The sequence below is a fragment of the Danio aesculapii genome, chromosome 12, assembly GCF_903798145.1.
Source record: "Danio aesculapii chromosome 12, fDanAes4.1, whole genome shotgun sequence".
In the NCBI taxonomy this organism is placed as follows: Eukaryota; Metazoa; Chordata; class Actinopteri; order Cypriniformes; family Danionidae; genus Danio; species Danio aesculapii.
In genome coordinates, this window is record NC_079446.1 from 6,074,474 (window position 1) to 6,101,354 (window position 26,881).

A 26,881-nucleotide genomic window follows, 5' to 3' on the forward strand; every position below is an offset into this window, starting at 1 on the left:
TATCCAAATATGCAAGTACATTTTTGTGTCTTTTTGCAATTGATGTCATTAAACAATCCAGACTCTACAGGATGCATAGTCAGCTGCGCCTTTACTGCAGTGCAGCGGCTGATTATGTCACCATGCCTGTTTGGTGTGGTTCGGATAAATGCAGCACCATAGAGGGCAACTTCGGTTTTCACTATACAAATGGACGATTTTGGCAAGCCTGTTGCAGTTAGGAAATAATACATTAATCTTTAGCAACATCCTTAAAATTAAGCTCATTAAGATCAACTTAAGCTATTTTTTCTTTACACCAGATCTCCTCAGTTGCTACATACAGTTGAAGGCAAAATTATTAGCCCCCCTGAATTATTGGCCCCCATTTTTTTTTCCCCCAATTTCTGTTTAATGGAGAGAAGATTTTTTTTTCAACCCATTTCTAAACATAATAGTTTTAATAACTCATTTTTTAATAACTGATTTATTTTATCTTTGCCATGATGACAGTAAATAATATTTTACTAGATATTTTTTAAGACACTTCTATACAACTTAAAGTGACATTTAAAGGCTTAACTATGTTAATTAAGTTAACTAGGCAGGTTAGGGTAATTAGACAAGTTATTGTATAATGATGGTTTGTTCTGTAGACAGTCGAAAAAAATATAGCTTAAAGGGGCTAATAATATTGACCTTAAAATGATTCATAAAAAATTAAAAAATGCTTTTATTCTAGCTGAAATAGAACAAATAAGACTTTCTTCAGAAGAAAAAATATTATCAGACATACTGTGAAAATTTCCTTGCTCTGTTAAACATCATTTGGGGAATATTTTAAAAAGAAAAAGAATAATTCTGACTTCAACTGTATATCAAAATTGAGAATTATGATGATTTTTTTCAAAGCGGAAATGGGGCTTGGATTTGTAGGTGTAATGTAAATTGAGAACATTATGCAATCTATTTAATGTGGTTGTTGTGGAGCCTTCAGTTTGGCATGTGGGGACTGGATGTGCTGATTACTGTACTCAGCTGCTGTGTGTCAGTCAGTCATTCTCCAGATATTCAAGCTGTTTCTGTGCGTGTCTGTGGCCTCTGAGACACACTGACCCTCAGCTTGAGTTTCAGGCCTTGTGCGGGACATTCAACCAGTGACTCAACTTTTAAAGTGCTGGATTATACAGAGCCCAGAAAGTCACGACGGGGTCAGCGCTTAAACTTTTACAGGCCGAGAAGTTAGAGGCCCAAAAGAGACGCAGTGAGGCTATGAGAGTATCAATTCTAAAGCATATTTCATTCAGTTGTGCACTGACCAAAGTGCTGTACAAAACCTAAAAATGTATTTATTTTTGTTAGTAAATTGTGAATTACATAGGGTGGCATGGTGGCTCAGTGGTTAGCACTGTTGCCTCACAGCAAGAATGTTGCTGGTTTGAGTCCCAGCTGGGCTAATTGGCATTTCTGTGTGGAGTTTGCATTTTCCCCTGGTGTTGGCATGGGTTTCCTCTGGGTGCTTCGGTATCCCCCATGGTCCAAAGACATTCGTTATTGGTGAAAGTTGGTATGAGTGTGAATGCAAGAGTGTACGGGTGTTTCACAGTACAGGGTTGTGGCTGGAATGGAATCTGCTGCGTAAAACATATGCTGGAATAGTTGGCAGTTCATTCCGCCGTGGCGACTTCTGATAAATAAGAGACTAAGCCAAAGGAAAATGAATGAATGAATTAGATATTCATGATGTAATGACATAAAACAGGTGGTGTCATTTAATCTAAGTCCAGGTGTTATTGTTATTGTTACTGAAATTAATTCTAAAAAATACTCACTCACTCACTCACTTACTCACTATCTTTTGGCTTAGTCCTTAATCTATCAGGGGTCGCCACAGCAGAATGAACCGCCAGTTACTCTGGCATATGTTTTATATGCCCTTCCATATACCTTTGGATGCCCTTCCAGCCGCAATTCTAGAAACATAGAGACATTGTTGTTATTTATATAAAATAACATAATAAATGGCATAGAATAAACAATAGCAGATATGAAATACATAACCTTGTTTATACATAAACATTTTAATTTAGTTATGTTTGGTTGAAGCCAACATACTCTTCTTCATGTGACATTCACCTTAACAATGTGTGAATATGTTTAATAACCCTAACAACCACTAAAAACGTGTCAGACATGAGTTAAATAGTTAGCAAGTGTTCATTTATGTTTGCGGTGTGTTAAAACATGCTAACGTTATTTTAAAAACACAGTAGCAATAAGTGAAATCGTGCTAGCAACATGACCTGTGGTATCTACGTTAACAAGACATTAAATACTTTAGCTGTGTTCATTCATATTACCAAAATATCCTATACTGTTAAAATAGTAGCTATATGCAAAAACATGATATAAAGGTGCTACTACACTACCTGACAAAAGTCCTGTCCCCTAGCTTTAGGAGCAACAAATAATAACTTGACTTAGTTGATCATTTGGTATCAGAAGTGGATGATATGAAAGGTAAAGGCCTCTAGATTACGCTTATTTTACCAAGATAAAATATGCTAAAATCTAAAGTTTACCCAAGACATGATCAATAATGTTCATGTCTGGTGACTGGGCTGACCAATCCTGCACCTTGACCTTCTTTGCTTTCAGGAACTTTGATGTGGAGGCTGAAGTATGAGGAGCGCTATATTGCTGAAGAATTTGCTCTCTCGTGTGGTTTGTAATGTAACGCACAGCACAAATGACTTAATAACTCAGGCTGTTGATGTTGCCATCCACTCTGCAGATCTCTCGCACCCATTCTGAATGTAACCCCAAACCATGATTTTTCCTTCACCAAACTTGACTGATTTCTTTGAGAATCTTGAGCCCATGCTGGTTTCAATAGGTCTTCTGCAGTATTTGTGATGACTGGGATGCAGTTCAACAGATGATTCAAAAATCTACCTTCTGCCACTTTTCCAAATGATCAGCTAGAAGTCGAGTTATTAATTGTTGCTCTTACAACAAGACTTGTCAGGAAGTATAGAATGCTCATTTATATAGCAATGTGTTTCCTTTCCTCCTCCTCTTTTCTCTTCTAAAATTCTGACAAGGCTGAAATAAAAATGAATACAAAAAAATAATCAATATATAAAAAATCACAAAATCATTATGTTTTTTTAGTGAAAATGAAAAAGAAATGATATCAAAAGTTAAAGCTAATAAAAATTATTAATAAGTTTTATAATAACATCTAAAGTAGTGCTAGATCTTGATTAACATGATAATAATACAGCTGTATTTGACACATCAATGGTTTGTCTGTAGCCAGTTCATATTACATGTTATGCAAGTTACAAAAACCGAAAGCTCAGTTCTGCCCAGAGACTGTCAGCGCCTTTGTCTCCACGGGGCAGTTAGAGGTGAAGCACGCACCTGCTGGAGCTCTGGTCATCCTGGGACATGCCAGTAAGAGAGAGTCAGCGTGCGAGCATTTATTTCAGTGAAAGGATTAAGAAGCGTGTCATACTGCACTTAGAATTTTAAGAGCCAAACACGATTCACAGTGCTGTGGCACTCGGCACAACTGAAGCATTGTAAACAATTACCCACTGTATCAACCACCAAATCAAAATGCATGGAGAAAATGGTTCATTGTGAAACCTGTTAATGTTCATTGAAGCTTTCCAATCTCTAAAAGTGTCTTTGTAGAAGCTTCTTATGAAATGAAAACGCCTGCAGTTGAAAATGTACCAATTTTCCAACCAAGTTACTGGCGAAACACCTTTGGTCAAATGATTTAGTGCAGGGATGCCCAAACGTTTTTCTTATGAAGGGCCAAAACACAAACTTGATTGAGGCTAGTAAATATAGCTGCCATGGGTAATTTACTCATTTATTTAATAACATTTTAAAAATAACTAGAAAACATTGCTTTATATTAACTAATAAAGTATAATCTTTTACATTTTTATAATGAACATATTACCCGTGCACATCAGCAATAGTCACATTATAAGATATGCAATGTTATGTCTGAATTATAGTTGACCAAGAGCTACAGAATTGTCATTTAATCACTGTATTTATATGGAATTTATACAATTTATGCACCCATAACAATTTTTTTTTTCTTATTTAGACTTTTTGTCTTGTTTCTAGTCCAAATTTTTACATTTCAAAGTGAAAACAAGATTATTTAACTCACTCCACTGGCAGATATTTTTGCTTGTTTGAAGGAAAACCCCTTAATGTTAAATATTTTTAACATTAAAACAATGTTTTTACTTGATCTAAGAATTATTTTTGAGAAATTTGGACTAGAAACTAGACAAAGCAAAGTAAGAAACAAATTTGCATTGCGATTTATTCAATTTCTGTACCTGCATATTGTTAGACTCCTCAGAAAATCATCAAATAGTGCTGTTTAACTATCTTGTGAAACTGGATTTATATCGCAATAATTGTCACGGAAAAATAAAATATTGCTATATCAATAATTTTCCAATATCATGCAGCCCTAATATGATGGCAATTGTTTTTCGGCTAATATTTTGCTGATTTGCAGCCCCCACCCCCTTCTTCTAAAAAGAGTAGAAGTTAGGGTTCGTTTTTTTCAGCAATTAAATGTGATACAGAAATCTTCTCAAATTAAACATGCATTGAAAAAGAAAAGATCTGTCCAATATATGCACTATATACATCTTTTAGATCCTTGACATTAATCAAATTTCAGCATTTAATGACGAATACAAATTGCAAAAGTTAAACGGAACTATTTCACTACCAAATGGACTACTTTATAGTTTATATTTTAACTATGAAATACATCTAAAATATATTTTATTAATATAAAATATTAAACACATTTTTTTTATGTTTATATCAGTGGTGTAACTTAAAGAGCCCATATTATGGGTTTTTGAAAATGCCCTTCCATGTAGTGTGTAACACAGCTCTAAGTGAAGTGAAATATCCAGCTAAGGCTTAAATCAGTAAGTGTACAGTGTTTAAAACTATTGATTCATCTATAAAAGAGTCGACTCGTAGTGCTTCAAACGAGTCGTCTTGATAACGAGTCATTAGGTGTTTCGTGATGATGCGGCTTCGAAACACAAGTAGTTGTGCGCGCAAACCCGGGAGATTTAATACCTGCGGCCCCGCCCACTAACAGAAAAAAGTCTCTCACACACACACACACATATACACACACACACACAGAGAGACACCGGTCGAATGAAGTCACGCTGTGCAGATGGATATTATTGACAGTCTCCCCAAAGATGAAACCTCAGGATATATCGCGGATATAACTGAGCGCCGCGCCCTCTCTATTCTGCTGCCCTAGGTCTCCTCTATGGACGCGCCGGCACTGTGTGTGTGTGTGTGTGTGTGTCTGTGTGTGTGTGTGTGTGAAAAGAGCAAGTAGACTGTGACGGGCTAGGAGATCTCCTCGCCAGTTCTTGGACTTTTTGCTCAATAAAATAGTTAGTCGTCAGTATTTTCTAGCCCATCGTCTGTATTTACATTCACCCACTGGCAGCCAAAATCCACTATGAAGCGTTTATGCACTGTGACTACTTTTATATTGTTGATTAGCTGCTGGGCATTTCACTCTGTCTCGCGCTGAAGCCTTGTCCGTGTCGACCAATCGCAGCAGGCTGTCATCGGTCCAATCAGCGCAGATTAGCTTCGCGCTGAGGAGGGGTTTGGGAACAAATGAATCGCTGAACGATTCATATGGGAGTCGCTGGGATAATTAGGTAAAAAAAAATGCAGATTATAAGACCATCAAAGTGTTTTTTGACCTTGCATGCATATTAGACTGTTGTTGGAGACCCTTACAACCTAAATATGACCCTATTTCATGTATAATATGGGCTCTTTAAGAGATGATCCCTAAATTTGCGACTATCAAACTTCATGCTGGTTGATCGAAATGCATTAGGCTTATCCATTATCAAAACAACAAAAATCTCTGAACATTGGTAAGAATGCAGCATGGACCTGACAACACACACAAATAAATAAATAACAGTTATCCAAAAATCCATCTGGCTTCAAAATTCTGGGGTACACAACTTTCGCCTCTTATTATGAACAAGCAAGCCCAGTCCATATGGAAAACAAAAAAAAACAAAAAGGAAAAGTAACATAACACATTACTAAATAAGTAATGGAACAAAGTAATATATTACTTTTAAAAGTGACTTTCCCCTACACAGCCAGTCACAGACACATCTGTTGACTTCTTGAGTGCTATGACCAATCAGAGGTGTCCAGATTAGTCCGAATCCACTCATCATTCAAAACATATTGAGCTGATTGTGTTTCCTTTATGACTTCCATTCAAAAGCATTTAGAATTACTTACTTTTGGTGTTCACATTTTCCAAATCTATTATATACTAGTTTGTAATTGTGCCAAAACTAAAAGAACATTTAAAAAGAGAGTGTTAGTCTGAGGCGGTTGGTGAACGTGCAGATTTTAGTCCCTAAAGGTCCAGTTTAGGATCTCACAAAGGCAGACTTTGCTTTTTATCATGTGCAGAGCAGGAAAAGCATCCCATTAACGAGTAATTACAAAGGGCCACGGCTCTAGAGCTCAGGGAGGAGCTTCTGAGGACTGCCAATTCTGCAGGATCATTTTTCAGATAAGGAGACGTTTGCTTAGGACTGTAGTTTAACATTGGGAAACAATGAGGCCCATTTTACAGGTGCATTACTCCTGCGTCCTGCGTGTTTGCACAGTTCATCCATCACTGGAGGATAACAGCCTTAGTACAGTATTATTTCACCCACTATGAGTGTATTTATATAGCCTGTGACGCAAACGGCAATACGTTAATGATTAATGATGCTGGATGGTTAAAGTTTTGGGAATGAATGCAGACTCTGTGTCTAAAAAGATTTAAACGTTGTAACAATGTCTTGTGCAAACGATGCGGTTAACTAAGTATTTCATAGACTATTGAAGTAAAGTCTGTAAATAAGTCTCAGATAAAATGTGCACATAAGCTCATTGGTTACACACTTAATAATGGTTTAAAATTGCTTTTGCAGCAATGCCATTGAAGTACCACTCTGGGTTCTTCAAGGATCCTTTCAGAGTATGTCTCTTATTAATCATCATTTAATAATCATCTTAATAATCAATGAACATTTTGTTAAATGAAAGATCCTCCAAAAACTTCAACATTTTGTGCATGAATGTGAAAATTCATCATGCACTTAAAAAAAATTAAATCTAGAAATGTTATGGTGAAAAATATCAGATGTGTTTGCCATAATTTTAGCTTTAATTTCAATAATTTGAAGTACTAACATCTGTGCACAAACTTACGTCATAGATTTGTTTTAGCTTTAGTTAATATAAAAACATTGCTGTTTAATTTTCACCTATGATAAGTTTAAAAATCCCAGTCTTAAGTGTTATATTCTTCCAAATAAACATACGGAGATGGTAGGATGACCACTCGCTCCACTTTGCATTGTAAAGCACAGTATTTTCTCCCACATGACACATTGCGAAAATATCTTCAATTTCATCAGTCTTTTGGTTTAACTATTGTATTAAGAATATGTACATGCGTTCTTGCCTTTTATGTGAGCTTTTTATTCGTTTATGGTATAGTTTGTTTCAATTATTTGACAGACGGCTGTCTAAAATGTGGAAATAATTCAAAATTCAAAATTGTTTTTTTTTAAAGATTTATTTTTGTCCTTTTTGCCTTTATAAGATAGGACTGTATTTAGACAGAAAGCAAAGTTGGAGAGAGAGAGAGAGAGAGAGAGGGGGGGTGTAGGGTAGGGATTGTATTAAAAGGAGTTCTGGAAAAGTCAATTTACGGTAATTCACCATATTAATGAAACTTGCTTTTAAGCAGGTTTTTTTGTGTGTGTTAAACTGTGTTAATTACAGACATTTTTTACAGTATGGGACCCTCAGTGCCTGTTCAGAAACTTTGTTTTTAAGTGCATCTGGGCTTTAAATAACTTGATGACTCATGTAATGACTAATCAAAGTGACAATGTTTTGAGATCATGCAATTGTTCGGCAGCAACTCAAAAATGTCTTTGCCTTTCAAACACACGATGATGACGTACTTTCCGTGAGAACACTAAACCCGGATTCATTTTCCTGATTAAGAAAACCCCATAAACACAGTTCCTGTCAGTTTCAAAGCAGTATTGCCTCATTACGCAAGTCCTCATCTTGATTAAGTTTTTTTTGTTGTCTTCTCTTTGTTTGAAGTGAGAAAAATGAGAAACGCAGCAATTGACTTGCTAAGCACCATCAAGAATCTTTCATCCTGGTTGCTGTGGCAATAAGCTCCTTTATCCTCCATGGAAAGCCAAACCCTCTGTGTCTCTAATTAGAGATGTTTCCCACCTCGCCCTTGAAACACTGCATCTGCTGATTACTTTTTCTAGGGCTTTTATCATGTTTTTGTTTATAATAAATAGCTTTTTTATGATTCTCTGATGAATTGCTCTTACAAAAGAACAGCATAATATTCCTCAGAGAACACTGCAACTAAATGTATCATGGTTTCTACAAATTGCGTCATGGTTTTTAAATGGAATAACTTAATTTTGACTTGAAATAATAGTACATAACATTTAGATATATGATAGTGTAGAATTGCAATAAAATCTTATTGAATATGATTGATTTATTGATTGCCAATAATTGCTAAAGCTTTTATCATGATATCGACCATAGATATATACACTAGATATCGCAAATGGACCCTGAGCATGCGTCAATAGCGCAGCCATATTTGTACAGTGCTCCTATAGGACAAATGTCATCAGCCGCACTAGTCAAGATTCAAGCCAATGTGAAGATGCTGGACTTTTGCACTGTGTACGGGTTTAGTAATGAGCAAACAAAGAAAACAAAGCACAGAGGCAGAACATTTCATAGGTAAGATTTTGATTTGTATGATTTTATGTTACGAACTTTTGTGCTAAACAATTATTGATGATAATACAGTCACTCCTGCACTGACCATAAGGAAAGTACCACCAACTTGCACTAAATACTAGGCTTATGCTAGTTTTGTTGAATAAAAATAAGCAAACAATGTAAATGAAATATGACAACAAGATGCTGCAGGTGCTAGAAACTTGTATTATTGTCGGTTAAGTGAACGAGTTGTTCATAACGAAGATTCATTCACAAGCGAATCTCTCCCTCTGTTAGAATGAGAAGTGAAAGCAGGAGAGGGTGTGTTTCAGGACATGGATTAGATCAAAGTTAACAGGTAGGGAGGGTAATACATTTCCATGCACACAAACACACGCTCTTTGTCAGGAATGCCCACGCGATCAATAATCCATCGATGTAGAAAAGTGATGTAAAATGATAATTTTACATAATTTAAATAAACTATTTGCATACTGACCACTGGGAAAATTCTCGATCATAGATGTTTGTATGCTTGTTTAAATATCTCTGGCTCTGGATGGACGGTCCTTCACTGCACCTTGGTCCCTCAAGCGACATCTAATGTAAATATCTATGGATATCGACAAGCTGCCAAAAAGTAAAACATTTTTGCATAATTGTACATAAATATCCAGAGTGAAGAAAATTTTAAACTAATTTTAAATGAAAAAAGAATCATAAAATACACAAATCAGACTCTAGAGTCAAAGTTTAATATGTTTTGAGTAAAAAAAAAAGTACTTGAGTAAAGTACAAAAGCTCTTTTAATTTACTCACAGCGCTCGGCATATAGGAGTACACCCCATTTTGAAAATGAATACCTTTCAGTGAATATAGGCAATGTATTTTGGTGCATTTAATCAAAACAGATTTATTAAACGGGTATATTTATTACAATAAAATTTTGGTCACCAAAAATATTTAGAAATAGAAAGATAATTCAATTAAACTCATGTGAGATATTGGATAAATTAATTACAAACTACAAAATTTCAACAAAATTATTAGTTTTTTTTTTTTTCTTGTTTCTCTTGAATTTTCCTCTTTTTAATTTTTATCTAATATTTTTCTGTAACATAAATTTGGGTGTACTAATTTTGGACTGTTATCATAAGCTATTTTGTTAGATTAGCTCCAGATTTGACTACGGTTCTGACTAATCTAATGTATATGCACAAATATAATATTTTAAAGCTTCTTATTAAAATATTCATTTAAATGAGAGATTTGTGAGGGATGTACTCATATATGCTGAGCACTGTAAGTACTAAACATACTAAAAAAATAAAATGAGTCATTCATAAAAATTCATCAAAACAATATTTGTCATACCCTGATAACCATATCGATACTGAAATTCAAGATGATTTAAGCGTGCAAACAACTAATAATGACAAAAATATGGCATATACCCTATAGTGTATTACAGATATAAACATACAACTTTTAACAATTAACTTGTCTTAAGAAGTGTTACCAGTTTAAGAAGAATGTTACAGTATGTAACCATACAGTATATCTATTATGTACTACAGCAATGAAAATGCATGAGCATTAATTAACTTCATTTTAACATTATGTTCAGTTTTTAAATAAAACATACCTCAATCAGTTCAGTTTGTAAGTTCAGTGAATTGTTTACTGAAGACTAGGCTTGGGCGGTAATATGGTATATTGTGGGATCTAAAAATGGCAACGGTATCAGTTTCAATACCAATATATTATATTCTCATAAAAACAACGCACTTATATAAGAGACAAGGATTAAATATTATTTATTTAATGGCTAAAAATGTGTATGCGTGGTTGTCATCACAGACAGCGTGGAGGAGAAAGAGAAAGGTGGCGAAAGATGGCGAGTCGCGCACCAAGTGACCTAGTCTCGAAAAAGCAGACAACTTCTGCAGTTTGGAAGTATTTCGGGTTTCGACCGAATGAGAAGGGAGAGGCGGTAAATACTGATGAGGCAATTTGCTAATTGTGCAACAACTGCGAGAGATAGAAATACCATGAACCTAAGGTCGCATATACGGTATTCAGTTTCTGAATTATTTAGACACAATCAGACAGTTTGTTGACGCTGTCTGAGCCTTAAATCATAACTTTTTTGTTATGCACGGTAATATAGTATACTGGGGTAAATTAGGGAGGAGGTTTGACGGTATCAACATTTGTATACCGCCCTAGTCTCTACTAGAGACTTGCTCTGGATCACAAGTGTCTAACTCAGTTCCTGGAGGGCCGCAACTTTGCACAGTTTAGTTCCAAGCCTAATTAAACACACCTGATCAAACTAATTGAGTCCTTTAGGCTTATTTGAAACCTACAGGTAAGTGTGTTAGAGCAGGGTTGGAACTAAACGGTGCAGGGTTGCAGCCCCCCAGGAATTGAGTTTGACAGCTCTGCTCTGGATGAATCATTTGAATCAGTTGACTCATAAACAGATTTCTGCTCAAATGCCATTTAGCATTTAGCATTTATCAAGAGTGACTCACAGACTCACAATGTAAACACACACCAAACTCGATCCTGCAACCTTTATATCACAAGTTCAACTCTCTAACCACAAGGCCACAGCTGTCCCAATAGAATAAAGTCTTATTAGTAAACTAAATTAGCTAATACATTAACTTCAGCAGTAAGAAATGTCTACATTGGTGGTTTTTGTGTTAATGCTAGTTTTAAAGACTATAGCTGTACTAATTATTTGTTCTATTAAAACAATTATGACTTGGATTTGAAGGAGTTAAACGTTAACTAATAAATTAACTTTATCGAAGATTAATAAACACTTTAGACATAGGCTTAAAGTAAAGTGTTCATGAACAATAGGCCTCCAGGATCAGAACATTTTCAGTTAATTACTCATGCATGCCATAGGCCAGATTAACATGTCAAAATGTTTGTTTGAAAATAAATGTCCTGTTGATTCTTAAAGCATTTAGTGCTTTGATGAACGCCACTAATACAACAAGCTATATTTTTATTAGCCCCTCTTAAAGGTCATTAGATTTTTTGTCTTGTTTCTAGACTGAAAATATTTAAAATATCTAAAAAAGCTTTTTCTAGACAAGCAACGCGTATTGTCTTGCTTTAAGAAATAATATGTCAATATTAAGTCAGCTTTTCCTAAAACAAGGAAAATAATCTGCCAATGGGATAAGCAATATAATCTTGTCAAATGGAAAAACTAAGTTATTTTGCTTACCCCACTGGTAGATTATTTTGCTTGTTTTAAGGAAAAACAAACTTAATTTATGTTAGTAAATTAACATACTAACCTGTATGTTAGTATGTTACATACAGTCCTGAAATGAAAGAAGGTCAAGGTGCTCCAGGATTGGCCAGCCCAGTCACCAGAAATGAACATTATTGAGCATGTCTGGGCTACGATGGAGGAGGCATTGAATATGAATCTATATAATCTTAATGAACCCTGGGAGTCCTGCAAGAACGCTTTCTTTGCCATTCCAGATGACTTTATTAATAGGTGATTTGAGTCATTGCAGAGATGTATGGATGCAATCCTCCAAACGCATGATGGAGTCATACACAATATTCATTCTTTTTCCACTGCACCATGACTTTATATTCTATACTGGACATTATTTTTGTTAAGTGACAAGACTTTTGTCTAAGCAAAGGCAGACCTTACTGTCCTTATTAAATGATTTAAGATTAAGGTATGATCATATTTTATTTTGGTAAAATAAGCATAATCTAGAGGCCTTTGCCTTTTATATAAGCCACTTCTGATACCAAATGATCAACTAGAAGTCAAGATTTTATTTGTTTTTTCTAAAACTTGGATTGTCGACAAGACTTTTTTTCAGGTAGTGGAAAGAAAGTAATAATTAATAAATCACAGTATTTTAAATTAGCAATGTATGTTCGCGATCACAACATATTGATACTGAAAATTGCAAGAGTTTTTTATTTTATTTATTAAGAAACTGGTTCGAGGACGTGACTACTTGCTGGTTTTGCTTTTACATTACCAACACAATCTACTGTAAGTAAAAAGGTCCTGTTATGGTCTTCACATTACGGCTGCTTTTCTTTAGCTCCGAGCACCTGGCAGTCCTATATCGCACAGCACCGCCGCTGAATCCATTTATCCAATGAGAGAGGTTTAATAATCATCAGAGGCAGCGCCGTTTGGGGAGAAAGGTGGCAAAAAGCTGGGTCAATCGTTTCAGAGGAAGGGCACAGACAACCGCTGTAATGAGTTTCCTGGAAGCAGCTGGCAGAAATGCAGTCTGCCTTCAGTAATTGTGAAATAATGGCTGCTCACCGCTGAGAGAGGAGATGTGCACAAGCTCAAAGATAGAAGTCAAATGGCTTTCTCAATCAGGATGAGTTTGATGGGAGGACCTGAGATTGTCGCTCTCCATTTCTGCTTGTATATGGTGGAACATTAAGGCGTTATAAGGTCAGAGGAGATTTAGAGATTTCCTTTTTTTGACTCTAATAACTTCCTGTTGTTATCATCATTATTAAGGATCCTGCTGTCGGGTCGTTGGGTTGTTCACACTGATGGCGATCAGATCACTGGAGGGAAGGGCTGCACTACTGTTTATCTAGGAGAAAAAGACATTCACATATTTTCAATATGACTATGTAATATTATTTAGAAAAACTAGAAATGTATTGTCATACTACCTTTGAACATTAATGATCATGCTAGTTTTTTGTTTCAGTCAAAGGTGATTTTTAAAATGTATTTGTTTTTATTAAAATTGTGACTGCATAAGTCATCTTTAATTTGCTTCTCCGATAGATTAGGATTATATCCTGTAGAATAGAATTTACATGTATTCATATATACCAACCACTCTGGCATATGTTTTATGCAGCGGATGAAATGTTTTTTGATATTGTAACAATAATTTATTTACCAAAACAGGCATATTTAGAAGACGAATCATTTCATGACACATTTAAAATTTCTTTTAGGGATTGCACAGCAACAAACTATTGAAAATACATGTTTACATGTCACTATGCTTCAAACATGTTAATTATAATTATTATTATAGTAGAGTTGCCAGAGGTAAATATCCGTTACTGTATACTATATACTGTATATATATATATATATATTAAGGCTGCACAATATATAATTTCAGCATTGATATTGCAATATACGTATACACCCTCAATAGTCACATCGCAAGATTTGTAATGTTGAGTCTGAATTATAGTTGACCAGGAGCCACAGAACACGTTATTTGTAGTCACTGAAATGCTTGACTATAATAGAGTGCAAGTATCATCAGAATGTGTTTTTAAGACCCTTTTAAGACCCGTGACTGTGAGCATTTCAATAGAGCTTAATACAGTTGGACACAAGAAATATTAATGTTTAGAGGTGTAACAAAGATTAATTATAATTAATTATTTATTTGATGCAGACTGAATAGTGTTATTTTACATTTGCACTGCAAAAATGCTTTTCTTATTTAAAATTTTTGTGCTGTTTCTAGTCCAAATATTTCAAACCGAAAACAAGATTATCTTTTAATACTTCTGAAAGTCCAAACTAATTAATATTTTTACTTGATAAATTTTTTGATATTTGGACGAGAAACAAGACAAAGACTCTAAGTCAGAACAGCATTGTGAATATTCAATTTCTGTACCTGACAACAGTTGGGTGAAACCATATTCACATTCACACGCAATAATTATTGCTGAAAAATAAAATGGTGCAATATCAGATTTTCCCAATATCCTTCATTCCTACTTCAAATGTTAATTTCATTAAATTAATTTACATAGTAACAGGTTTGTGAACATTTTGTGAGTATGATTTTTAAATTGTAATAACCAGTTAAATTAAATAACAATAAAAATATCATTACAAAAACAGGAATTCATGAAAACTCCAACATCATCCATAAATACTCATATATAGACACATGCCAGTGCTCGACAGCCAAATCAAAACATCAATGGTGAGCTGCAGGACTGTGCACAGACATGTGGTGTTCCATGTTTCATTTTGTGGCCTGACATGCAAAATGCAGTGTTTTGGTCATCTTTATGATCACGTTCTTTGCTTGAATGACTCAAATTATGCTTTGTTGCTCTGCTTCACACTCCCAAAGCTAACATATTTTCCTACTGTCTTTGTTCTCTACAGATTAATCATGCGGCTCCTACTTTGAGTCCTGAAGTCAGTCTCCTGCACAGATCTAGGAAGCTGCTGGCCCAGGCGGTGTCATGGCCGCCGGTCTCCCCGTCGCAGATTAGATTTCTGGCTTGTCCTCCCAGAACCAGCATTGCAGCTCATCTGAGCGGGGCCCTGCTGGAGGCCACAGCTGCTCTCGGGGCCCGCACTTCCCTGCCCAGCTTCACTGTTGGCTCGACAGGACGAGCAATGCTGAAAGGTAAAGAAACGCACCACTTTTCTGTATTAGGGATGCTTCATATTTCTGCTTTTATATTTAATGAAGGAATGCACCACTGGCAGGATAAGCTTTTAATAAAACTTGGAGTCCAAAAAATCTAATTTGAATGCAATTCTGTCAAATGGCAAACAGAGGAAAGGACTGTGCCAATGGCAGAAATACACAAATGGAAAAGTTTGATATGTAGTTTCATCACTAAATGACAAACTTGATGTGTTTTCCATCTTTTGCTGATGAATAAATGGTAATATAAAGGTGTAGATTGCTCACAGAAAGAGTATGCGTCATTTTAGTGCTGATTTTAGTGCTGTCAAAAGGTGTTAATCGTGACCAGATAAAAGTTTGTATTTACATAATATCTTGTGTACTGTTTATATATATGAATACACACCTACTGTACATAAGTGTGGTTTATTTATGAACTAGTTTCGAGAGGATCACGTGCTTATGATCAACACGGCTGGCTCCTCATTAGCTCCGTAATGTGACCCATCAGATAATTACGGAAGCATTATAAATAACCAGAGTTTTTCACTCCAGTTATCTTCGTCTTGAAGCTTCCCCATCCTTCCACCCCTACTTCCTCCCTCTTTTTTCAGATAGGGCGACACGGTGGCCCAGTGGCTAGCACTGTTGCCTCACAGCAAGAACACCGCTGGTCCAACCTCCTATCAGGCTGGTTGGTGTTTCTGTGCGGAGTTTACATGTTCTCCCCGTGTTCGCGTGGGTTTCCCCCGGGTCCCCCGGTTTCCTACCACCGTCCAAAAACATATACCATAGCAATAGATTAAATCAAATTATCACCGAAAACAACCCTAGTTTACACTTCTCATGCGGCGACAAGCAGGGGAGTCTTGAGACCTACCTGAGCTCGAACTCCCCTCTCGCCCTTCTAACGGGAGGGAGCCCCGGGCTCGAGGATATTACGAGCTCAGGGCTCTCTCCCGGGACAGCATGCCAAATACGCTTTATTGATTATCAGCTAAGTGTGAACTCTTGAAAGTACAATACAAAAATATACTAAGTAAATATATTTACATATATATATATATATATATGCATTTTCTATGTATATTCATGTATAAACAAATATTTTATATAAATATAATCATGCATATATATTTATATACACATAAACATACTCAGTACACACAAATATATTTTGTGGAAATGAACATTTATTTTGGATGCATTTTTTTATAGGGTTTGACAGACCTATACAAACATGAGTTTTCGGCGATATCTCCATCATAATACTTTTGCTACTGGAAACACACTTTTGAACCCAAAGCTAGGGATGTCCTGATCAGGTTTTTTGCCCTCGAGTCTGAGTCATTTGACTTTGAGTATCTACCGATACCGAAACCTGATCCGATACTTCTAGAATAAATAAAAAAAAGGAATAAAAAAAGAGTGAAGAAGCAGATCCAGGATGTTCCTTATTTTTTATTTATTAATTTTATCTTAACATTTAAGAACTCTGTTAACAAACAGAGCACTTCTGTGAGGTAGCTCGAACTTTCTTTCTATTTACTAGAACTTCTAATTTAAGCTGCTTTGAGGCATTCTACATTGTGAAAGCACTATAGAAATAAAGATGAATTGAATTGAAAATGTGGCGAAAAAGTCCTATTTGATGGTAATATTTTGATTTAAGGTGTTTACATGCCTGTACTGCACTTCAATAATACCTCTGAAATACATACTCCACATGTCTTGATTTCATTTCTCTTTAGTTCGATTATGACATTAGTCAGATTAAGGTAATCAAAAGTCACTGTTTTCATGGTAGACTCTTAATCAGAGTATTGTCTTAATCATATTTTAACGCGTATTGTTGTCCATGTAAACATACTCAATGCTTACATGGCTATCAGTAATCAAATTATTTGCCTTAATCTGAATAAGACAATAATAGGATTAAGGTGTTTACATGAGTTGCTTTTTGAATGTTCTCTTCATGATCCCGTTTTACATGTTACAGTACATAATTCCATTAACATCATTAATTCACCATTTGATGATAGATTCCACACTTGACAACATGTATGCGTCCTGTCACGAAATGTAGTAAAAAGTACTACACTATTCATTTATTTGAACTGTACATACTCACTGCACATGGACATTTATAATTATGTTTATCTATCTGCACACTTCTGCTATTAATAGCATCCTGTACATATATTCATTTATTGTAAATCTGTTCATAGCTAATACAACCTGTATATAATGTTCATAGTACATCCATCTGTAAATATTACCATAGTTTTCCTATAACTGCACTTTCTAACTTATACCTATATCCTGCACTTGGTCCTATTGCACTGCTGGTTAGACCGAAACTGCATTTCGTTGCCTTGTACTTGTACATGTGTAATGACAATAAAGTTGAATCTAATCTAATCTACAAAATGGTAATGGTTTCATTAAGGTGTTTACATGTCTGTACTGCACTTCAATAATGCAACCAGTGTTGTGCTAGTTACTGAAAAATAGTGACTAGTTACAGTTTCTGGTCACTTAATTGAATGACTTCATCGATTACTTACATCAAAAAGTAATGCGTTTTTGTTTAAAGTAATTTGAGTTACTTTTCCAAACAACATTTTTAATGCTCCCATTAATGCACTTATAATGTCACTTCAGTTCTGCATTGAGAATACATTGTTGCCCAGCTTCAAAGTTTTAATTAATTTTTTATTAAACAAAAAGTCAGACCAGCAGCACAAAAATGAAGATACCACAAGGTGAAAAACCAGCTGAATAATATATTCAGAAACAAAAAAGCAAAAACTAATGTTGCTTCAACATCATAAAAGTTTGTATTTAACCCTTAAACATGTTCTTTCATAGCTTGAGTATAAAAACTAGCAACAATATATAACAAACACATAACCTTTATGAAATAAATAAATGAAAGTAATCTGAATTATTCAGAATCAGTTTGGTGAAACTCGGCACCAAAAAAGACGCTATTATAGACGAGCATAAATTTTAATAATTAATAATAGTAAAGTGAATAGTCTCTCGTGCACGCACAATCGGTCTACCTCATTGCATTTGGTCTCTCTCACACATGCACACTCGGCCTACCTCACGCTCAATCCCTTTCTTTCGCACACACGCTTGGCCTCACTCGTGCGCACCCGGTCTCTCTGCTTTTGACGTGTCTTCTTTACAGTGGTTGGTTGGCATCCACCAATCCCACAATGCGTCGCCACTGTAAACAGGAGGATGTAGGCTAGACTGCAGCCAAAATTAATTAACTTACCAAGAAACGGACTAACGGATCATATTGTAACGGTAACGGAGTTAATATATTTAAATTAAAATGATGTTACAGTAACGCATTACTAGTACCGCGTAATTGCCAAACACTGAATGCGACTTATATAGGAATACACCACATGTCTTAATTGGATTTCTGTTTAGAGTATTGTCTTAATCGTATCAAAACCAATGTATTGATGTCCATGTGAATGCACTCTGTGTTAGTCTTTCACTCTGAAGAGAACACAGCAGTTTTGTTTGCTGGAAGATGATTTATGAGGAGGCCTCTTCCAGGCGCCGCAGAAGCAGGTTATGAACTAATGAAGATCATTTCTCCTCTGCCAGGACTGTGTAACGTGAGCAACGCGGGGGAGAAGGGCGTCTGCCTTTGACTTCCTCACCCCTCGCCTCTTTCTCTCCGCTCGCCTACCCCTTCTAACAGCGCACTTCAAACGCCTGCTTTGATTTGCTAAAAGTCAGACAGCGCTGTCTCTTAATTTGATTCTGGCTGCGTTAGCTTATCACCTGGCGCTCATCCATTTGCAGAGTAACCTTCAAGCCCTTGGTGAGACATGTCTGTGTAAAATGATCCTCCGTGATTCCAGCGCTCTCTGGACTAATTCCAGTTGACATGACGTCTGTGTGGGACCATGAGTCAATGACCCTGGTATTTGTGGCCTCATAATTAAATACACGAGCATTAGAATTTCTTTTTTCTCGCTTGAGCTGTGGGACGTCGACTCCAAAATTCAGTCTGGCCCCTCTCACTGGACATTCTCCCCATTTTTTTAGCCTTTTATAAACAGAGCGAGAGGTAAAGATGTTCTCGGAATGAAGTGCCACCAAACGTTTCGTTTTGTGCTGAGGTTTATTAGCTGTTTGCAGCAGCAGCAGCGTTGGTTACAGTCTGCAGAGAGTTTTGTTGGATCGCTCAGTCTAATGTTTTTGTTTTTGCAGATTGAACCAATGTGGCCATGGTGCACGTGGTTAATTTTTGACTCCATACAGATGTCTTGTGTTTATTTTAGGAGATGGCAGTGTTGTGCACCTGATATCTGTTTTCCTTTTTTCCCCCTTTTGAAATAGGTTTTTTGGCCATTCAGATGCAAACAACTAGCTGTTGTTTACATTTCAGGCTTGTAGATTTTGCACATTCAACCCTCCCTGCAGGTTTTTGCTGCAGACGTGGATAAAACAAATAAGCTTCAGAGTTCAGCAGTAAGAATGTCCAACAATAAGGGCATATCAGGCCAGACTGCACAGTCACTTGCACCACTAATTCGGCCACTAATGTATTTTATATTCATTCATTCATTCATTCATTCATTCATTCATTCATTCATTCATTCATTCATTGTGTTTATACATTCATTCATTCATTCATTCATTGTGTTTATTCATTCATTCATTCATTGTTTATACATACATTCATTCCTTCATTCATTCATTCATTGTTTATACATTCATTCATTAATTGTGTTCATGCATTCATTCATTCATTGTTTATTCATTCATTCATTCATAGAATTATTGTGTTTATGCATCCGTTCATTCATTGTGTTCATTCATTCAATTATTCATTGTGTTTAGGCATTTGTTCATTCATTCATTCATTCATTGTTTTTAGGCATTCGTTCGTTCATTCATTCATTCATTCATTCATTGTGTTTATGCATTCATTCATTCATTATGTTTGTTCATTCATTCATTCATTCATTCATTGTGTTTATGCATTCGTTCCTTCATTCATTCATTTATTCATTGTTTATACATTCATTCATTCATTCATTCATTGTGTTTATGCATTCATTTGATCGTTCGTTCGTTCATTCATTCATTCATTGTGTTTCTGCATCCATTCACTCATTGTGTTCATTTGTTTATTCATTGTGTTCATTCATTCATTCATTGTGTTTTGCATTCATTCATTCATTTCTTCATTCATTGTGTTCATGCATTCATTCATTCATTCATTGGGTTTATGCATTCATTCATTCGTTCATTGTTTATGTATCCGTTCCTTCCTTCCTTCCTTCCTTCCTTCATTAATTGTGTTTAGGCATTCGTTCATTCATGCATTCATTCATTCATTGTGTTTTGCATTCATTCATTCCTTCATTCTTTCATTGTGTTTTGCATTCATTCCTTCATTCATTGTGTTCATTCATTCATTCATTTATTGGGTTTATGCATTCCTTCCTTCCTTCCTTCCTTCATTCATTCATTCATTCATTCATTCATTCCTTCATTCATTCATTCATTCATTCATTGTGTTTATGCATTCATTCATTCATTCATTCATTCATTCATTGTGTTCGTTCATGCATTCATGCATTCATTCATTCATTCATTGTGTTTATGCATTCATGCATTCAGGGTTTGATTATAAACACTCATTTTAGGAGAATTATAAACTAAAGAGTGGTGTGGCAGATACTCAAAAACAGTACAACAGCACTGTTTCAGTGGTGATAAATGGAGATGGACAGGAATAGCGCTGGCTGGGTCAGGTCAGGAGAACACACACTCACTCACTCATGTATGTGCTGAATGAGAGGTGACTCTGAGCTTTCAGAAAAAATGCAAACTCTGAGACCTTTGCCACTCAAGGTGAAGCATTAGGCACGGTCCAGGTTTTGGTAAACTGTTACAGTGTATTTATATAGCTCTGAGATTTGGGATGGCATGCTTGGGATGTGTTTGTTTTGGGTTATGATGCACGTGTAGGAAATTGTAAACCTTCCTCTGTCAAATAATACCTATACTACCATTTTTATGTCATTAGAATGTATTTTACGCTCATATAAACTTCAAATAAATGACCGTTGTGATTTTCAAGTTGTTTTTTCAAACCTCGGTGACTTGTTGTCTGTAAAATGTTGTTGAATTAATATAATTAAAATATTTTATCTTCTATAAAATATTGTGGTTCCTTCTATAATGTTAGATAGTGACTGAAGGCTTTCAAACTCCCAAGATTCATCATGGGTTTTTGTAATCGAGTTGAATGGATATTCGTTCATTCGTTCCAGTTCGTTATAGCTCTCAAATGTCCCTCACACGTCTACATATTCCGAACTGTAACAGCATTTGGTATCTTTAACACCAAACCTTGCACATCTTTTCTTCACTGCCCAAGTTTTTGAGACCACTCGTTTGGGGCAAATGTGAGTAAAATGACTCATATTAAGGCTCCAGACTAACATCTGAGAGTTTTGGCACCAATGCCACCCCTGATTTGGTTGCACTCCACCGGTGATATTAATAATATTGTACATGTTGTCTCATAGAAATCTGGAATTTTGACAGAAACTTAAATTAAGAGTATAGCAGGAGTTTGAGTTGTAAATTCCAGATGTAAATTAAATTTGATTAACAATAACAACCATCTGTAAAAATTGGACAAGTATACTACCACAGTAAAAAAGTAGCCTAACTATGATTTCAGTGACATTAGTTATGAAAAACAGAAATGTAAGGACATTTGGTGCAAAAATGTCCTAAAAATACAGTAACACTTAAACTACCAATTCTCACAATTGACTATACTGACTTATTACCTACCAATTATTAATATTTATAAAGTTTATTAGTACTTCTAAAATACATATTCATATAATCTTGTTTTACATACCTAATCCTACCCAATACTTAAACTTACACTGTAAAAAATAAGTTGTTGAGAAAACAAAAACAAGGCAAGAACTTTGAGTTGTCTTAACAACAGTTTTTTAGTTCTTCTCAGTAACAATATTTTGTTCAGCTAACATAATTTTGTTTATTTATGCAATGTTGATTATTGTATTTTACCAATAAAGATATTCTTGCCACATCAACTGAAGCAACAGTCACTGTTATTGAGCCAATTCATTTTTTTCTGTTTAATGGATAATTTTTTCAAATTTGCAAAATAAGTAATTGGTACTACTTAGCATATCATCCTGTTTTTAATCCACTTCATCTTTATTTCTATAGAGTTTTTACAAAGTAGATTGTGTCAAAGCAGCTTCACATACAAGATAATAGTGAATTGAAACAGTGTCAGTTTAGGTTTTCAGAGTTCAGTTCAGTGTGGTTTAATATTCACTGCTGAGAGTCCAAACACCGAAGAGTAATCCATCAATGCGCAGCTTTTCAAGTACTGAACCATGCAAGCCAGTGGCGACAGCGGCGAGGAAAAAACTTCACCGATTGGCGAAAGTGAAGGATAAAAAACCTCGAGAGAAACCAAGCGCAGTCTAGGCGGATTGGAGCACCTGGAGGAACCTAAGCCCCACCCCTAACCCTTCCCCTCACAGTGACGTCACTCGCTCCATTTGAGTGCATTGTGTCTGACATTGCATCGCTGGGTGATGCAATCTTAGCTTGCATCATAAAGGCTGCATCCAGATACTGTTAGGAGTTAACCCAAAATTTACTGAAAGTTAGTTTATTCTACAGAGTTTTGAACTCAGTGTTGAAGGTAATGAGTTAATTAAATACCTCATTACTTCAACTTAAATGGAGTAAGTGCACAGTACTCATATAGATTAGTTTTTTAACTCAAATCGTTTGTAGCAATCGGTTTCCTCAAACGTTTTGAGTTGCCTTAACTTATTGGGCTTTACATTACTCAGTTGGTTTGAGTTCTCTTCATTTATTGGGTTTTACTTTGCCCAAATTGCTTCATTTACTCAAATGGATTAAGTTCACAGCACTCATTAGGATTAGTTTTTTTTTTTTAGCTTAAATGGTTTGTTGCAATCAGTTTCCTCAAATGGTTTGAGTTACCTTAACTTATTGGGTTTTACAGTATGTAGAGCTTTTTTAGCTGTTTTCTGCATTTGATATTACTTTTGGTGTGTGTAATGATGTATTTCATAAGCAACAAGTGTCATGTGACTCGTCAGTTGTGATTTCAGTGCAAACTTTAACCATGCTTATTCGCACTGACACAAAAAAATGTGACACACGAAGCCCTGATCTATTATATCAATTCAGAAGACTTGATTTGTGTGGACAAATATGATGACAATTTAGTAATTAAGTTAGATAATTCAATTGAAATTACTTAAAGATTAGTACGTTGCAGCAGCAAACTTTCATCTTTTTGAGTCACATGAAAAAAGTCAATGTTCAACAGTTCCTGAAGTTTTATAAGCGGCTTTCCAGTATTCAAATAAAATATATATACACGGCCATAACTTTGACAGATCCTCAGGGACACAACTGATTTCAGTCGTTAATAGCTGTAAAAAATGCGAGCCCTGGATCTACCTGACGGCTTTTATCTCTGCCTAATGGAGCTCGCATATGGCCCATAAAACCGCTGGATGAGCTCTTGTCCTTCGATCAGTCTTTCTCAGGATGTACTTGGGAAGGTTAAAGATGGAAACAATCACATCCCCAAAGTCCCATGTCCAAATTTAGATTATCAAGTCCATGTTTGCCTGTTGAATTCTCACTGGACTCTATCCGAAGACTACACACAGGTGATCAGAGCACGTCTGGCCGCTCGATTCCCTCGCCCTGCACTTAACACTATGTGTTGCTTTCATCTATGAGTAACATGACCTGCCAGGAAGGAGCAGCCAATGGAGAGAGTAAGTGTGTGTGTGTTTGAGAGAAAGAGAGAGAGAGAGGAGGGAGGAGAGTACGAGTGGCCAAACAGTGTGTGTGTGTGAGAGTGAGATATGCAGCGAGTCCGATTTGTGGTAGTAGAGAGCTGGCAGCTGTGTTTAAATGTGGCTGAGCTCCTCTCGCCGCTGCGGTGTGAAGCAGGGAGTCAGCGAGACCACCACAACCATGAAACACTCCCACTCACAGAGGATGGACTACAGGTTGCTCAGTAAGTGACACTTCAACTTTAACATACACACACATAACGTCTGGCATAGCACTGTCACTTGTGGAGTTATTTTCAGCAGGATCTTGTGTGTTGTGCTTTGTTTTCGGTGCAGTGGACTGTGCTTTGGCAGCTCAAGGTTTTTTGTGTGTGTGTGTGTGTGTGTGTGTGTGTGTGTGTGTGTGCGCGCCTGTGTGCGTGTGCATGAGACAAGAAAACAAAGCAAAAAATGTTCCTAGGGTTGTGACATTGAATTTAGTTGTAATGCTTTAGAAATTATAGTTGAGTAAGTCTTAGAATTGAGTTAAGGTTGCAAATTGTTTGCGGTGATAGTTGACATCTGTAGTCAAGAGTCATGTGGATTTGGAGCAACCACAGGGAATAGTGGAGATGAATGGAGAACTTGGAGAACATTTAGTATTTAGATGTTGAGTAGTTTATTTGAGGAATGTCCACAGAAATATAATATAATATAATATAATATAATATAATGTAATGTAATGTAATATAATGTTTTTAATTATAGGTTTTCTTAGCAGTTCTGCTCTCTCAATACATTGTGAAATGTAATATAATATAATATATAATATAATATAATGTAATGTAATATAATGTTTTTAATTATAGGTTTTCTTAGCAGGTTCTGCTCTCTCAATACATTGTGAAATGTCCATTTAAAAACGAAGAATGTCCCTAGGGTTGTGACATTGAATTTAATTGTAATGCTTTAGAAATTATAGTTGAGTAAGTCTTAGAATTGAATTAAGGTTGCAAATTATTTGCGGTGATATAGCTGATCAGTGTAGTCAAAAAGTCATGTGGATTTGGATCGACCCTAATAATAAAGTAGCAACTGTCATGTTAAAGAATTGAATAAATTTAGTGTTTAGATGTACAGTATTTATTTGAGAAATGCCTACTATAATAATGTAATAAATAGTATATGCGATATGATACTATACTATACTATACTATACTATACTATACTATACTATACTATACTATACTATACAATGATATAATGTTTTTATTATAGGTTTTCTAAGCAGTTCTGCTCTCTCAATACATTGTGAAATGTCTTTTTAAAAACAAAGACTGTCCCTTGGGTTGTGACATTGAATTTAGTTATATAATATAACAGAACAGAATAGAGTAAATTATAATGGGTTTTTTTGTATGTTTTCTTGGCAGTTCAGCTCTCTTAATACATTATGAAAAGTCATTTTAGTTGTAATGCTTTAGAAAATATAGTTGAGTAAGTCTTAGAATTGAGTTAAGGTTGCAAATTGTTTGTGGTGATAGTTGACATCTGTAGTTAAGAGTCATGTGGATTTGGAGCAACCACTGTACTTTACTATACTGTACTGTACTATACTATACTACACTACAATACACTACACTATACTATACTATACTATACTATACTATACTATACTATACTATAGTGTTTTTTATTATTGTTTTTTTTTTTTTTTTTTTTTTTTTTTTTTTTTTTTTTTTAGCAGTTCTGCTCTCTCAATAGATCTCTCAACAAAGAATGTCCCTATGGTTGTGACATTGAATTTAGTTTTGATGCGTCAGAAAATATAGTTGAGTAAGTCTTAGAATTGAGTTAAGGTTGCAAATTGTTTGCGGTGACATCTGTAGTCAAGAGTCATGAGGATTTGGAGCAACCACAGAGAATAGTGAAGATGAAGGAGAACATTTAGTATTTAGATGTCGAGTAGTTTATTTGAGGAATGTCTACAGAAATATAATATAATGCAATATAATGTTTTTATTATAGGTTTTCTTAGCAGTTCTGCTCTCTCAATACATTGTGAAAAGTCATTTTAGTTGTAATGCTTTAGAAAACATAGTTGAGTAAGTCTTAGAATTGAGTTAAGGTTGCAAATTGTTTGTGGTGATAGTTGACATCTGTAGTCAAGAGTCATGTGGATTTGGAGCAACCACTATACTGTACTATACTATACTATACTATACTATACTATACTATACTATACTATACTATACTATACTATACTATAATGTTTTTATTATTGTTTTTTAGCAGTTCTGCTCTCTCAATAGATCTCTCAACAAACAAGTTTTGATGCTTCAGAAAACATAGTTGAGTAAGGCTTAGAATTGAGTTAAGGTTGCAAAATGTTTGTGGTAATAGTTGACATCTGTCGTCAAGAGTCATGTGGATTTGGAGCAACCACTATACTGTACTGTACTGTACTAAACTGCACTATACTATACTATACTATACTATACTATACTATACTATACTATACTATACTATACTATACTATACTATACTATACTATTTTTATTATTGTTTTTTTAGCAGTTCTGCTCTCTCAATAGATCTCTCAACAAATAAACAAGTTTTGATGCTTCAGAAAATATAGTTGAGTAAGTCTTAGAATTGAGTTAAGGTTGCAAATTGTTTGCGGTGCTATAG

The 26,881-nt window shown here is 35.4% G+C and overlaps 1 protein-coding gene across 9 annotated transcripts in view; it reads left to right on the forward strand.

Annotated features, from left to right (window-relative positions):
- Positions 1-26,881, forward strand: part of plce1 (phospholipase C, epsilon 1) — a 158,402-nt gene that overhangs the window by 51,609 nt on the left and 79,912 nt on the right. For 8 of the 9 annotated variants that reach the window (XM_056469436.1, XM_056469437.1, XM_056469441.1 and 5 more), the window contains exon 3: positions 15,068-15,314. In XM_056469436.1, the coding sequence (XP_056325411.1) occupies positions 15,068-15,314 (247 nt within the window). Of the gene's footprint in view, positions 1-15,067; positions 15,315-24,276; positions 24,436-26,881 lie in introns of those variants that run through there. The other variant, XM_056469444.1, reaches the window with a different exon arrangement.